Source organism: Silene latifolia, chromosome 4 (assembly GCF_048544455.1).
Source record: "Silene latifolia isolate original U9 population chromosome 4, ASM4854445v1, whole genome shotgun sequence".
In the NCBI taxonomy this organism is placed as follows: domain Eukaryota; kingdom Viridiplantae; phylum Streptophyta; class Magnoliopsida; order Caryophyllales; family Caryophyllaceae; genus Silene; species Silene latifolia.
In genome coordinates this window covers 111,787,630-111,803,671 of record NC_133529.1, presented here as the reverse complement: position 1 = coordinate 111,803,671, position 16,042 = coordinate 111,787,630, and the positions used below count along the sequence as shown (strand labels likewise).

The 16,042-nt window shown below is 41.1% G+C and overlaps 1 protein-coding gene and 1 non-coding gene across 2 annotated transcripts in view; one reads left to right on the top strand and one right to left on the bottom strand.

Moving 5' to 3' along the window:
* LOC141651942 (uncharacterized) overlaps nucleotides 1-16,042 on the bottom strand; it is a 57,082-nt gene that overhangs the window by 40,317 nt on the left and 723 nt on the right. The window contains exons 2-4 of the mRNA XM_074459630.1: nucleotides 15,562-15,721; nucleotides 15,264-15,441; nucleotides 14,739-15,181 (exon numbers count right to left, since the gene is read on the bottom strand). Of these exons, the coding sequence (XP_074315731.1) occupies nucleotides 14,739-15,181; nucleotides 15,264-15,441; nucleotides 15,562-15,721 (781 nt within the window). The remainder of the gene's footprint in view (nucleotides 1-14,738; nucleotides 15,182-15,263; nucleotides 15,442-15,561; nucleotides 15,722-16,042) is intronic.
* On the top strand, nucleotides 3,083-3,189 carry LOC141654352 (small nucleolar RNA R71). The gene has a single exon (XR_012547912.1). It is a non-coding gene; the product is annotated as a small nucleolar RNA R71 (small nucleolar RNA).

Sequence of the window (16,042 nt, the reverse complement as noted above, 5' to 3'; positions counted from 1 at the left end):
AAAGGCTTTGCCTTTGTAATTTCAAAAATCGACTCAAAGGTTGAAGATTTTGGTGCTTGGTTTGATTTTTGTTGGAAGAGGAGTGATTAATTGTTGTTAAAAGGAAGTTTGGATTTGATTTTGTTGAATTTGGTTGAGGAAATCTTGTTTTGGTGATGGAGAGGATGAGGGTTTTTAGTTTTGGGGTTTATGGGTAGTGTTTTGAATGAATGAATGAAGGAATGAATGTGGGAAGGGGTATTTAAAATACCCGAAAATTTTGAAACTGCAGAGGAAGACGGGCGTCTTTCCTTCGGGACGCTCGGATTCTGCCTATTTTGGGTTCAGGATTCTCGCCTAAAGACGGGCGTCTTTCAGCTGGGACGCTCGGATTTTTTGATTGCAGGACGAGCGTCTTCAGCTGAAGACGGGCGGATTCTGAGACAGCAAGCCTTCTTGTTTTACACTGGAAAAAAGACGGGCGTCTTCCTGCAAAGACGGGCGGATTTCTGAAGACGTGCGTCTTCTCTACCAGGACGCTCGGATTCTTCGAAAGTCCCAAGTTTTCAATTTTCAAGTTAAAATGGACGGGCGGATTCTGGCAAAGACGCTCGGATTTCCTAAAGACGAGCGGATTCCCCTTGAAGACGCTCGGATTCTCCCTGTTTTTCCCGGATTCAGTTTCATCCATGCACTTGCATATCCCTTGTCATTTTTTCATTCTTCAAGTTCCGTGTTCTTCATTGTAGGGGCACTACTAAGGCATGAATAGCCTAGGCAATTGCTATCCCCACACTAAGCTAAAGCACTACACATCAATTAAATCATTAGTCCCTCCCTCACTTCTCTCAAAAATGATAATTATCTTGATCAAAGCATAAAAATCCAGAAATGACAAAAATGCAATGTAAGAATTAAAATGCGAGTTAGGGAGTTAGAAATATTTACAAATGGTGGTTTGGAGAGGACTCCACCAAACTCTCATCCTTAGTGAGATGTCATTGGGGCATGTCCAAGGTGTTGTTGATGTTGCTCAACACCTTGAAAAAGTAGTCAAAAGTTTGTTCATTATCATGATAAAGATCTTCAATAGACCTTTGCCCTTGTTGTCCTTCATGTCGGTCTTTATCGATAGCATTACCAATATAGGGATTGAAAATCCCTTCAAACTCATCGTCCCAAAGACCACAAACTTCATCTACTTGATCACTAAAGATCTCTTGAGTTGATAGAGACAACTCTCCCACTTTCTTGTCTTGGCCAATGAGGCCATCCTCTTCATTGCTTGAGTTTGGTGAGCTTTTCAAGCTCTCTTTGTTACAATTCACTTGCTCTTTGAATGGAGCATCTTCAATTTTCTTCTTCCATTGGAATTCCGACTTCTTCCTATCATCCTTCCGGCTATAATGATCAACCATAAAACATGGTTCATGCAAACGGGGTGCTCTCATGGTCTTGTCAATATTGAAAGTTATGCTCTCATCTCCCACTTCTAGAGTGAGCTCTCCATGCTTCACATCAATCACCGCACCCGCGGTGTGTAAGAAAGGTCTTCCTAGAATGATTGGAATGTTGGAGTCTTCTTCCATGTCAACAATGACAAAGTCCACCGGGATGAAAAATTTCCCAACTCTTACGGGAACATCTTCCCATATCCCTAATGGTGTCTTCGTCGATCTATCGGCCATTTGGAGTGTGATATTGGTGCATTTAAGCTCTCCCATCCCTAACCTTTTACTCACCGAGTACGGCATAACACTCACACTAGCCCCTAAATCACATAAGGCTTTGTTGATCGTGGTGTCGCCTATGGTACACGGTATTGAGAAGCTTCCCGGATCTTTGAGTTTTGGAGGTGAACTCCCTTGAAGGATTGCACTACTCACCTTAGTGAAGGCGATAGTCTCAAGCTTCCAGATCGACTTATTTTTTGTGAGGATGTCTTTCATGTATTTTGCATAGGCCGGCACGTGATTGATTAATTCGTGAAAGGAATCGAGACTTCCAAATTCTTCACAATTTCCATAAATTTCCCAAGTTGGTCATCAAATTTAGGCTTGGCTTGGCGACTTGGAAAAGGAAGTCTAATCACAATGGGCTCCTTCTCCTTGACCTTGTCTTCATTTTTCTTTGAAATTTCTTCTTTTGATGGTTCTCCATCCTTGGAGTTTTGCACAATTTCTTCTTTGTCACTAGCTTCCACAACTTCATCCTCAACTTGCTTCTTCAACTCCTCAAGTGAATGGCACTAACCGTTTCATGTCTTGGGGGATTACTTTGAGGTGGTAATTGCCCATTTTGTCTTTGTGAGCTTGAAGATGCTAGTTGAGTCAATTGGGTTTCCAACATTTTGGTGTGAGCTAGGATGTTGTTGATGGTGATTTCCTTTGCTTGACTATCTTTTTGCATTTGAGTGAAAAACTCTTGTTGATTCTTTTGCATTTGGAGGACCGCTTTTTGGACATCAAAACATTGGTCATTTTGTTGATTGTAAGGAGTTTGATTTTGGTAACCTTGGTTTTAGTTGTAAAAGGGTCTTTGATTTTGGTTTCTCATGGGAGGTGGGGTGTATGTTGGTTGAGGGTTTTGAACATTTTGGCTTTTGTATGAGAGATTTGGGTGGAATTTGGTGTTTTCATTGTAATAGTTTGAATAAGGGGTACCACTCTTGTATGCTTGGAAAGCATTCACTTGTTCATTTGTTCCCCTACATTCACTTTGGTCATGTCCCAAAGTTCCACAATTCTCACATATCCCACTTGGGATTGATGAAGATGCCGTCATGGCATTAACATGATGCTTTGGTGATTTTGAGGCTTCTTCAAGTCTAGCCATAGCTTTTTCAAACTTCAAATTGATGGTATCAATGTGAGCACTAAGTTGAGCACCCAATTGAGTAATGGAGTCCACTTCATGCTTTCCTCCTCTAGTAGCCTTGCGAGGTCTACTATATTGTGAGTTATGGACCGCCATTTCCTCAATTTTGTTCCAAGTTTGATTGTCATCAACTTCGGTGAACATTCCATTCGATCCCATGTTGAGAATGTTTCTTGAGTCTTCATAAAGACCGTTCCAAAATTGTTGTACCAAGAACCACTCGCTAAGTCCATGATGAGGACATGAGCGACAAATTCCCTTGAATCGCTCCCAAGCTTCATTCAAGGATTCTTCATCTCTTTGCTTAAAGCCCGTAATTTGAGCTCTTATCATGTTAGTCTTTTCCGGTGGTTAGAACTTTTTGTAGAAAGCTAGAGCCAATTTCTTCCAAGAATCAATTCCGAGAGTAGCCTTATCAAGGCCTTTCAACCATTGCTTCGTGGTGCCAATTAGAGAAAAAGGAAATAAGACCCATCGAATTTGGTCTTGAGTTACACCGGTTTGAGAAATCGCATCACAATAGTCACAAAAAGTCTCCATATGAGAATGAGGGTCTTCACTAGGCATCCCCCCAAATTGGCTTCTTTCGATTAATTGGATAAATGCGGATTTGGCAATAAAATTTCCGGTTAGATGTTGTGGTGTGGGAGTACCATTGGGTAGGTTCTCCTCGGTGGGTACGGAATGTGATGAAAACTTAGGCATTGTGGGTTGATTTTGTGTTGGATTTTGTGTTGGGTTCTCCTCACCTTCTCTTGCAAAAGGGTTGATGAACTCAATAGTATTTGGTTGAATGTCTACAACCTCACCAATACCTCTCAAAGTTCTCCTAGCAAGACTTCTATTGGTTGTCAAAGTTCTTTCAATTTCGTGATCAAAGGGTAACAAGTTACCTTGTGATCTTCTAGACATGCAAAATATCAAACAACTCGAAAATAATTAGAACAAACCTTGAGGAGTTTTACTTCCCCAAGGCAAAGAAAGACACAACTAATAACAATGTAAGAAAATCTAAATCAAGTTAACACCGTCCCCGGCAATGGCGCCATTTTTGGTCGTGATCCCTCGTGAGAGTTTAGTTTTCAGTACTTGTCATTAGGAGCACCTAGACCAAAACACAATTTATAACTTCACAAACAACTCTACAATTAGTAAAGAGGCAAGTAAAGGTCGGATCCCAAGGGACGGGAATTGAGATGAGATTTGTATTGCAACTAGTGGTGTCTAAGGGTGTCACAATTGGGGTTTGAAGTAGAAGATCACTAAACTAAATAGCAATGAAAGTAAACAAGGAAGATGAATTAAAAGGGGTGTAAACAATTGATAAAAGGCACTAGGGTATCATGGGGTCATAGGGAATTCATGGGAATTAATCATACAAACATATTCTCAAGTTATAAGCAAGCAATTATTGTTGTGATGGATCGAGTTGGTTTATATCTTACAATCCTAGGAAAGTTTGGGTCCCGGAGCCGAATCGATCAGATTGTACAACACCTACAAGTCGACTTAATCTTCCCTACTCAACTATATGCATGGTCTAATGAGACTCGAGTTGGTTTATGTCTTACAAGTCTCATTGAAAAGATAGGTGATGGGTAAAAAATGCAAGGATTCATAGGCTCACATGTCATCAAACATAACATGTGCATAAGTTGAGATCACAACAAGCAAGCAAATAAACTATGAAAGCATATTAATTTAAGCATGAATCATTCCCCATGTTGGTTTCCCCTAATTGCCCATTAACCCTAGCTAAAGAAACTACTCACTCATTATCATGTTGAACATGCTAGCAAGGTTGTCAATCATACCAACAAAGTGAAACATGATGAATAAATGAAAGTGATTAACAATAATTAAAAAGGGATTAAGAGAATTATACCTACTAATGATTCCAATAATAAAGCAAAGAATAAAAGAAGTACTTGATGCTTGATTGGAAGGTTGTCAATCTCCCAATAATAACCCAAATAATCTACAATTACTCAAAATAAAGGATGAACAAGAGAGAGATTAAGGAAATAAAACTTGTATTAAAACTTGATTAAATGTTGATTACAAAATTAAAGAGAGATTTGATTGATATTAACTACACTAAAGATTGCTAAGAAGAACATCCTCTTCTAATTAGACTAATGGGGTATTTATAGTGGGGATTAGGTACATAAATTAGGGTTTTACTAAGGGTTTAAATGACGATTAAGTCCTTGAGAAATCGCCGGTCTCTAGGGAGACTCCGGTCTCTTTTTCGCCGGTCTTAGAAAAAGATGTGCATCCTTCCTTGAAGCTTGTAGAAGACGAAAGTACTGTTTCGGAATCCGGGCGTTTTTGGCACGGGACGGGCGGATTTGGGCGTTCCTGGACGGGCGTCCAGAGGGGTAAGATGGGCGTCTTGTGGAGGTTTTGCCCGGGCGTCTTGTGGAGGAAGACGCTCGGATTGTGGGTGGTGGACGGGCGTCTTTGGGGCAATCCGCACGGATTGTCAAACAGTTTCATTCCTTCTTCTTTTCTTCCTTTTTCTTCATAAAATCCTTGAGGATTTCCTCGGGGATGCAAGGATCTTTTCTCATCATTGCCCATCTACTATAGTATGTACAAAGGCCTTCTAATCTTGTCTCTCCTTGATGCTTGGTCATTGAATTCAATCAATTTAGCCTCATTTTGCCATGAAAATGCAAGGTTTGCACTCCTTTCCTACCAAAGACACAAAACCTCAAAGAATATGCAAAACAAAGGACTAAAGACAATAAATGACCCAAATATGCACTAAAAAGCATGGGAACAAGGCTAATTCGGAGACTAAATATGCTCTAATTATGGTCACATCACCAATATAAGAAGACAACTGAATTAGTCTTCGTATACAATCCCAAATTCTATTTTTCTAATTTTTTTATCTTTCTCTTAGCTTGTGACATAGATATTTCTTCAACCTTCTCATGCCAACACCCCATGTAACAGCTTTGTCCAGAAAAAAATATATTCCGCACTGAATATATAGTGGGCTTAACGCTGTCAGCTTCATCGCCATGATAAGGATGATGATTATTCTCGTAGGTGTACTCCATCGCCAAAACCCTATGTTATAATCTGGACTTGACTTTGTCAGCTTCGTCGCAAGATTACTAAATACCATAAATAAGTGTCGTGATGGTGGTAATTACAGAAAAGATCGCGAAGGCTTTAGTCATTAATTCTTCGACGAATTGAAAGGGCAAAATGTGTGACTTGTTGCATAAGGTTATGATGACTATGAAGATGATGAATGATGGCTTACATATAACTTGGAATGTACGGGGTTCAATGGTGAATTAGACCTATAGCAAGATGAACGAGCGAGGGAAGCAATTCGATTGAGTTTGTTAAAATTAAAATCGTTTGGAATCGATTAAAGATGGTGGCTGATTAATTAGGCTGTCAATGACTAAATCGATTTATTTTGTCTGCTACTTTCTAATTTGTACTTTTTTTTGGTGATTATTTGGGTGTTGAAATTAATCTATTTGGGTTTCTTTTGGGGGCATTATTTAAGTTTGTTGATGATTAAAGTAGTAGGATGCTTATTTTAGAGATTGATAGCAAGGTCTATACATGAAGATGAAGATAAAGAAAGTATAAAGAAGAATTAAAAAAAGAAAAAAAAAAGCAATGACCTGTTGGGAAACCTGTATTAACAGGTCAATTATGAGCTCAATTTAGTTATTGTTAAATGACGTCAAAGATGAGTTTATTTTCAGTTAAACACGAGGATAGATTAATCTGAGAAGAAGGGGCATAGGATGGATTATTCCCATGAAATAACCCTATAATTTAATATAATAATAAACTTAATCACACCAAACTTTCCTTTTGAGATAACATAACTGATATCTACGTAATGGTTAGGCCTAGTTTAGCCTGGCCTGACTCTTACCTGGCCTGACCCAACTAGGCTGACTAAGGCATCCAGAGACCGGACAAATCTAACTACTATTTAGCTGTTGAAGAATATTATAGCAAGCAGGCTACTAAATCCTGGAAGAGAAGCCTGAAGGTTAGTACAGAATAGCCTGGCAGAGTATTAAAGCAGGCTGGATTAAGAAGATGAACAAGAAATGCAGTTGTATAAGTCAATAACCGTGTCCTATTCTCAAGGAAGACCAAGTCTAATTATGAGACTATATCATCCATGAACCTAGACGTGCAAGAGGGGAAAAGGCTAAGAAGCAATCAAAGAAGAGCGAGTCAACCGAATTAATAGGGAATGTGCCCTATTAATCCGGCAACAACCTCGACAAAAGAGAAGAATGTTGAAGATCAATACAACGTTCATGTCTATGACTATAAATATTGTAAACTGACATTTGTAAATGGATTCATCATTCATCAGTGTTGAACTACTTCACTATTTATTTTTCATTATTTTACGAGCATCCAATTACTAAAACAAATTTGTATTCAGCTTATCTAAATAATATAAATATTATTATTTATACATAGTCTTTCCTTGTTACAAATTAATAATATTCCAAACTTATAGAGCTAGATACCCATATTATTCTTTAATCAAGCCGGACCCATTCAGGGAAAATCCTGCTAAAACAATTGGCGCCCACCGTGGGGCATCTAGTTCTTCAATCAATAAAATTCCCTTTATCATTTTCCATTTAACATTTACACACAAAAATGGTAGAACTAACCCCAGAATAACAACTAGTCGCTGCCCTGGCCAAGATCAAGGAATCGGAGACAATCCAGGAGAAGGCAGCCCAGGCAGAAGCAGAAATCAATAGGCTGAAGGAACCTGAGTCTAGCCTGAGGAAAAAATTGGAAAATCAGGCTTCAGGCTCCAAGACCAGATTCGAACCAGGAACCCCATTTTCATCCATTATCAAAAACATTGATTTCTCCAATTTTGGAACCCCGGAGAAGGATACATTATCCGGTACCCCAATCATTTCCAATGATGAAACAAATAAGACTGAAGCAGCAATAATGATGGCTATGCTTCAGGAAATTCAAAAACTCCACAACAAAATAGAAAATATACCCGGAGTACCGGACACTCGTGGGTGAAGTAGAAATTGACAAACTTTGTTGACTCACCCTTTGCAGATGAAATTGCAAAGATTGACCTCCCAAGAAATTCACCGTCCCATCCATGAGAACTTATGATGGAACCTCGATTCACAAAATCACGTTGCTATATTCAAGCGAGAAGATGCTAGCCGCCTCAATACCCGGTGAACTCAGGGCAGTCTGCATGTGTAAAGGCTTTGGTACAACCCTGACCGGAGCAGCATTACAATGGTTCATTAATCTCCCAAATGGAGGTATCAAGAATTTTGCGGAATTGATCAATGCCTTCAATCAACAATTCGCAAAGCGAGAGGTATGGCCAAGAGACCTAGTAACTGTTCAGGGTAAAACAACTTCCTGAAGAAACTCTCAAAGAATTCCTGGCAAGATTTGTCAAAGAGAAGGTGGCCATTCCCAGGTGTGATGAAGAAACAGCGGTAGAAGCCTTCAGGCAAGGAGTCCTGCTTGACAGTGACATCTATGCAGACTTGACCAAGAAAGCATGCCCAACCTTTGCCACTGTTCAATCCATTGCCTTAGAGCATGTCAGATTGGAGGAAGATCTCAACTTCAGGACGAACTCATCCGGAGGAAAGCAAGGCTATGGACACACTAACAGAAAAAGCTCCTACAGAAAGGGGGCAACCCCGGATCGCACCCTATTCCGGGCCCGAACGATCTGAAGTCAACATGGCACAAGATCACAAAGGTAACCTTTCTAGCCTTCCAACTATTCCCGAATATAACTTCTCTATTAATACTGCAAGATTAATCAAACGCCTGGAAAGCCTGGGAGATACAGTCAGGTGGCCCAAGAAATCAGACAACCCCAGGAAAGACCCAACAAGATGGTGTGACTTCCATCAGGACATCGGGCACACCACAGAAGAATGCATCCAACTCAGGAAACAGGTGGCATATCTCCTAAAGAAAGGCTTTTTGAAGGACTTAATCCAGCAGTCAAAGAACAAAGATGAAGGAAAAAACAAGAGAGATCCAGGGAACGGCAGAGATCCTCCTCCTCCTCCCCCCATCTATGAAGTAAAGTTCATAAATGGAGGATCAGAAATCTGTGGTCTGACCAGCTCAGCTGCCAAAAGAATAGCCAGGGAATCCAGACTGCAGCCCCCTTCAAGGTCCAAGTCATTGCCTGCTATCACTTTTGATGACTCGGACCTGCAGGGAGTATCGGATCTACACCATGATACCTTGGTAATCACCATGCAAATTGGCACAGCTAAGGTATCAAGAATCCTGATAGACGGAGGCAGTTCAATCAATCTGGTGATGCTTGACGTCCTCAAAGCTATGAAGATAGATGAAGGAAAGATCATCAAGAAATCCAGCGTCCTGGTTGGATTCAGCTGAGAAACAAAGAACACCCTGGGAGAAATCAGCCTGCCAACCTATGTGGAAGGCGTGGCTTCATATGACAGATTTGGAGTAATGGATTGCCTATCCTCATATAATGTAATCCTGGGTAGATCATGGATCCACAATGTCAAAGCAATCCCATCAACATACCATCAATGTGTGAAGATACCAACCAAATGGGGGATAACCACCATCAGGGGAGAATAGAGGACGGCTCAGGAATGTTACACTCAGGCTTTGAAACCCTCAAAGTCAGGTAAGTCCCTTGCATAGCAATTAAAGCCACCTGTCAGGGAAGAATATGTTGCACAATCACAGATGGAAACAGGAGAGGTCATGTTGGACCCAGAATTCCCTGACAGAAAAGTACTTGTAGGGTCAGATGCACGAGACTCGGTCAAACCCAATCTGGTCAGCTTTCTCAAAACTAAAATGTCCTGTTTTGCTTGGTCACATTTTGATATTACTGGTATAGATGCTGATGTTATAACTCATAAGTTGAATATTGACAAATCATTTAAGTCTCAGACAAAAAAAGAGAAGAAAATTCGCTGCAGAGAGGCATGAAATCATCAACCAAGAAGTTGACAAGCTACTGGACATGGGAATGATCAGGGAAGTAATGTATCCTGACTGGCTTGAAAATGTAGTAGTCGTCCAAAAGAAAAACGGCAAATGGAGGGTCTGTGTAGACTACACCGACCTAAACAAAGCCTGCCCAAAATATCCATTTCCCCTGCCACACATCGATGCAATGGTGGATGCCACTGCAGGCCACGAAATGTTAACATTCATGGATGCCTCCGGTGATTCAATCAAATAAAGATGCACCCTGCAGATCAGGAAAGCACAGCTTTCATCACTGAGAGAGGTATATATTGTTATACTGATATGCCCTTTGGGTTAAAAAATGCAGGGGCAACCTATCAAAGGCTAGTCAACATGATGTTCAAATACCAAATAGGAGATACCATGGAAGTCTACATAGATGACATGGTAGTCAAGTCAAAAAAGGCAGAAGATCACGTCAAAGACTTGGAAGTAGCCTTTCAAATACTGGAGAAATTCAATATGTAGCTTAACCCACAAAAATGCCACTTTGGAGTCTCAGCAGGCAAATTCTTGGGCTATATGGTGACAAAAAGAGGAATAGAAGCCAGCCCTGAACAGATCAAAACTATCCTGGAGCTAGAACCACCAAAGACGGTCAAAGACATACAAAAGCTGACTGGAAGAATAGCGGCCCTGAACAGATTCATTTCAAGATCATCAGAGAGGTGCAAATCATTCTATAACCTGCTAAGGAAAAACAAGGACTTTCAATAGACCCCTGATCATCAGGCTGCCTTTGAAGACCTGAAAACATATCTATACTCTCCTCCCTTGCTGGCAAAACCAATCAAAGATGAACCCCGACAAAGTATACACCTCGATCCACAAAACCTTCTTTGTCGGTGCGGTCTTGGTCGAGAAGCGACGGACAACAACACCCCATCTATTACGTAAGTAAAAGTCTACTGGATGCAGAGATCAGGTATGGCCTACTTGAAAAATATGTTTTAGCTTTAATTATGAGTTGCACAAAATTAAGACCATACTTTGAAAGCCACCCTATAATAGTCAGAACCAATCTCCCTATCAAGTCTGTACTTAGGAAGCCTAAATTGTCCGGACGAATGTGCAAATGGTCAGTCCAGCTGAGTACATACAACATAACATTCGAGCCATGGACAGCAATTAAATCACAAGCACTAGCGGACTTTGTGGCTGATTTTAGTCCAACCCTAGAACCCGACCTAATAAAAGAAGTGAATAAACTGACCAGCGACCAAACAGACCTAGAATGGACCCTATTTGTCGATGGTGCAACCAACATGAGGGGCACAGGCCTGGGGGTAGTACTAAAATCGCCACAGGGGGATAAGATAGTACAGGCTATAAGCTGCACATTTGAGGCTACTAACAATGAGGCAGAATATGAAGCCTTAATAGCTGGATTAAAGGTATGTATTGACCTTGGTGTGCAAAACCTAAAGGCTGGGTCGTACCTCAGATGCCTGGAGCCACAAGAAGCTGAGCAGATATTGTCAGAAATCCATGAAGGATATTGTGGAAATCATAAAGGTGGAAGAAGCCTGGCAAGCAAAGTACTCAGAACAGGTTATTATTGGCCCACCTTGAGGGCCGATTGCCTGGAATTTAGCTCTACATGTAAAGCTTGTCAGATTCACAGACCATATATCCATCAGCCATCTGAGGAACTACATTCCATATCCGCACCCTGGCCATTTATGAAGTGGGGCATGGATATAGTAGGGAAACTACCTCAAGCACCCGGACAAAAAGTTTTCATGCTAGCAATGACTGATTACTTCTCCAAGTGGATAGAAGTTGATTCATACAGGCAAGTCAGGGAAAAGGATGTCATAGCATTCATCAAACACAACATCATATGTAGATATGGCATCCCCTCTGAAATAGTATGTGACAATGGCACGCAATTCGTGGGAAAAAGAACAGCAGCCTTCTGATACGGTCGTTTTGTACCAAAAATAAATACCTAAGTTACTACTAACAGAAGTCAGCGGTAAGTAGGGTCGATCTCCACAGGGAGGCTAAGTTGCTATCTATCTGTTTAATTCGGTCTGTCAGGGTGTCACAGGAATGGGGTTTTGATTGTTTAAATTGAACTAACTAAACTACTGAAACTAAAGGCAAGAGAAGGGAATAAAGGAAATTAAAAATAAGAGAAAGGAAGTATGCTAGGAGTCGGTCTACCGTGGCAACTATCAGATCTTATACTATCGGGAATACTAAGGCGATTAGACTATTGATAAGAAGAGCTATGGTCGTCACCTTTCGGTCCTTAAACCGCCCTAGAGCGTAAACAGCTTAACTTTCGCCCTCACTGCAATACCCTATTGTAACTAAGCAAGCCTTCCTTTCCAATCTTTCGATCTAGGTCGGGGTTAACTAAATTTATGGTCTCCTGCATGCATTCATTCAACCGGATAACAATTAAATTGCCTAATACAATTCTTATCGCAAGGCTAATCTATATAAGTCAGTTAAAACATTGCTACCACGGCTTCCCTAATCCTAACATACTAAGGGATTTAGCTAGACATAATTAAGGGAGAACAAGAAATAAAGAAAGAACAAATAATAAACATTAAATTAAATTAAAGAGAGAAAAGGGAAGAAAGGATTACTGAAATAAATGATCCGGAAATGAAAGAGCAAAGTAACAGTGTAAAAGTGACAGAGTATTAAGAGTAATTAGAGAGGTGAAGAGTCCCCTCATTATGTCGACCTCCTATCCTATTTATAAGAAAAATAGGATTATTAACCTAATTGCGGAAAATAAAGCTTAAAAGCCCAGCCCGTCAAGGATTGTTGCTCGATCGAGCACTTAAGGCTCTCGATCGAGTGATATTCCTTAGCATTCCTCTCGATCGAAGACTTCTTTCCCCTTAATCACTCGATCGAGAAGAAGTAGCTCTCGATCGAGCAAATGGGCTCTCGATCGAATAAAAATAGTTCTCGATCGAGCACTTCTCAGCGCGTAATTCCTGCTTCGCGCACTAAACTTCAAATGGCTGCCATTTCTTTGTTACTTGGTCAAATAGGGTGATTCCGGTGGCATTAGAAAGCTAAAAGGACAAAATTTCATTTCCAATTGGAATCACCTGAATATCTGTTGTAGAACTCTAGATATGGCTCTTAAAATTAGGAACTAGCAAATTGAAGCACTCTCTTGGCTCGCCTAACTTCCTTACTCCAATGCGCATCTCAAAATAGCTTCATTTCCGCTCTAAATTCACTCTTCCTCCAAATGCATGCTAAAAGGACGGTAAAAGGCTTGATTTAGCTCCTCTTCGGTTAATTCCTGCAAATAAGGCAAAACAAACCAAAGTAGCATATTCGGGGCATTTCGTAGCATAAAACCACGATAAAAGCATAAAGATACGCGCATAAATTAGGCTAAAAAGACTATATAAAATGCACGTATCACCTTCTGTGCTCAATGAAACATCAACCTGGTAACCTCCACGCCAGGATATCCAAAAGCTAACGGTCAGGCAGAATCCAGTAACAAAGTAGTAATCAGCTGCATAAAGAAGAAACTAGAAAGAAGGAAAGGCATATGGGCTGAAGAGCTCCCCCTGGTCCTCTGGGCTGATAGAACCACGCCTAAAACATCCACAGGCCAAACCCCCTACTCCTTGGTCTATGGATGTGAAGCAGTAATCCCGGCTGAGGTCGACATTCCATCAGCCAGATGCGGCCTGAACACAATAACAAGCAATATACCTCTAATGGAGGATAGCCTGGACTTAACAGAAGAGTTAAGAGATGCAGCCAGCATTAGATTGGCAGCATATCAGCAAAGAGGTGCAAAAAGCTACAACAAGACTGTCAAAGCCAGGGTATTCAGGGTAGGCGACCTTGTCCTCAAGAAATTCTTCCAAAACACAAAAGAAAAGAATGCTGGCAAATTGGCCCCAACCTGGGAAGGTCCCTACCTAATTGACTCAATAGTCGGCCAGGGAGCTTATAGATTACAAACCCTGGACGGCGAAATGATCCCAAGAGCTTGGAATATTCCACACTTAAAACTATTTCACATATAGAATATATCTCCCGGTCCAAGTATAATTTTCGTGTTCACATTTCTTGCCTGACCTGATGTGAAACTAAATGTATGATACTTGCCATTATATGAATAAATGCCTTATATAATTTCTTCTATTATGTGCCCAAATACTTGTCAATATTCTTATACTTATTTTTACCAAGTAGAATCTTCAATACTTGTTTTACATACTGCATTTTATTTAAAACAAATCTTAAAGATTGGGGGCCACCTCACCAATATCCAACTGATACCCAATTTTCAGTTGCAAAAAAGGCCTTAAAATACTGAGCTCAACTTAACATACAAACCTGGAAAATCTATTCCTGGATTGTATAACATAGATGGGTCATAAGCCCTCCAGACAGGCAAGGGACGTAAGCCCTCCAGACAGGCAACAACCCCACCCATAACACAATAAATCGGCGATCCAAGACAAGAAATCGCCCGATCCAATCGAATAATCGGCGGATCCAGTAAGACATTCAATACTACAAATGCCTTATCAAAACACAAAAAGGAACCAACAAAGACCAAATATTTATTTACCCAAAATAGCTGGCCTCGCCACAAACCTAATTATCCATTCCAGGGACATTCCCCCTGGATAAGCCAAAAAAATACCTAAATATTCATTCCAGGAACATCCCCCCTGGATGGGCCAAAACAAAAAGAAAAAACTCCAAACTAAGTAGGTTTCTCACCAGTAACCGACTCACAACCATCCACCATTTCCTGATCACCAGATTTTCCCTTGGAAGGAGGAGAATCCGCCTCATCTTCTTGACCCATATTGGCCAAATCAGGATACTGGGCGTCCAGAGCTGCCTCACCACGGTCCGAGTCCCAATTAGCCCGATCAGAATCCGGATCCCTCATAGCATCAACCCGGCCTTTCCCAAAGAAATACTGAGCAGCATCAGCAAGCCGCGCCTCCACTAGTTCCTTCTCAGCGCCAAGCTCTTCATTTTTCTTCAGCTGATCTTGCATAGCCTGCTTCTCAGCAGCCAACTCTTCCCTTACAGACTCTAACTCTTGCCTGACAGCCTTCTCAGCATTTTTTGCAGCCACCTCACAAACTATAGCAGCCCTGGACGCCTCTCTAGCTGTCCCCAGCTGAGATTGAAGCACTACCTCATTACTCCTGGATGTATGCAGCTCACGGTTAACTTTATCCACTTTCTCTTCCAAGCTAGAAACCCTGGCCTGGGCATCCCTGAGTTGACAAGCAATAGCCAACCCAACATCCAATCCCTACAAAAAATAAAATCAATCAGCCAAATATAAAACTAACACAAAGAACACACAACAAATAAAATATCTCTTTATAGCTAACCTCCTTAGCTTGAGAAGCAAGTTCAGCAGCCTTTGTCACAAGAGAAGTCAAGATAGAGACCACCTTAGTAGAAGACTCAAGGGTATTAGCAGATAAAAGCTGGCTACCCATCTTGGCAGAAAATTCATCTATCCGTGCCCGGGCAGCATCCATATCATCAATCCTAGCAGACACCTGCCTGATACTCCTGATCGGTTGAGCCTGAATAGGCTCTTTCTCTTTCTCCTCCTCCTCCTCTTCAGGGATGACATCTTCCCTCCTCCTTTTGGGAGCCTGGACTACCTCCGGTGATACTAACCTGGGTGGATCTTGAGGAGGCTGGACATCAGAAACCAGAATGTCAAGCATCTTGTCACTCCCAGTAGCCTCCTGACTCTTGGACTGTTCAGCAATCCTAGCCACCCCAACCTTTAAATATTTTGCAGTAAAGCTGGCCAGCTTAGCAGAAGACCTGAACACTGAATATATAAAGAATGCACATGAATATGAGAAGAGAAGTCATAACAAGACAATAATCAAACATAGAAACATGCAGAAAACATACAGGAAAGAGCAGTGGAACTAGGCTTGCCTTTGGGCACCCTGACAGCACTCAGCTTAGTCTTCATATACCGGGGCAATAATTCCCTGCCCAGACTAGCAGGCCAGGCCCTCTCTTCCTCAGGAATAGCGAGGAAAGCCTCTACCCTGGAAATAGCTTCCTCATCGAGGGGATCAGAGTTCCAATCAGGGGCTGCAAAAATTGTCAAATACAAAGGTGAAAACTCAAAACATCCTAA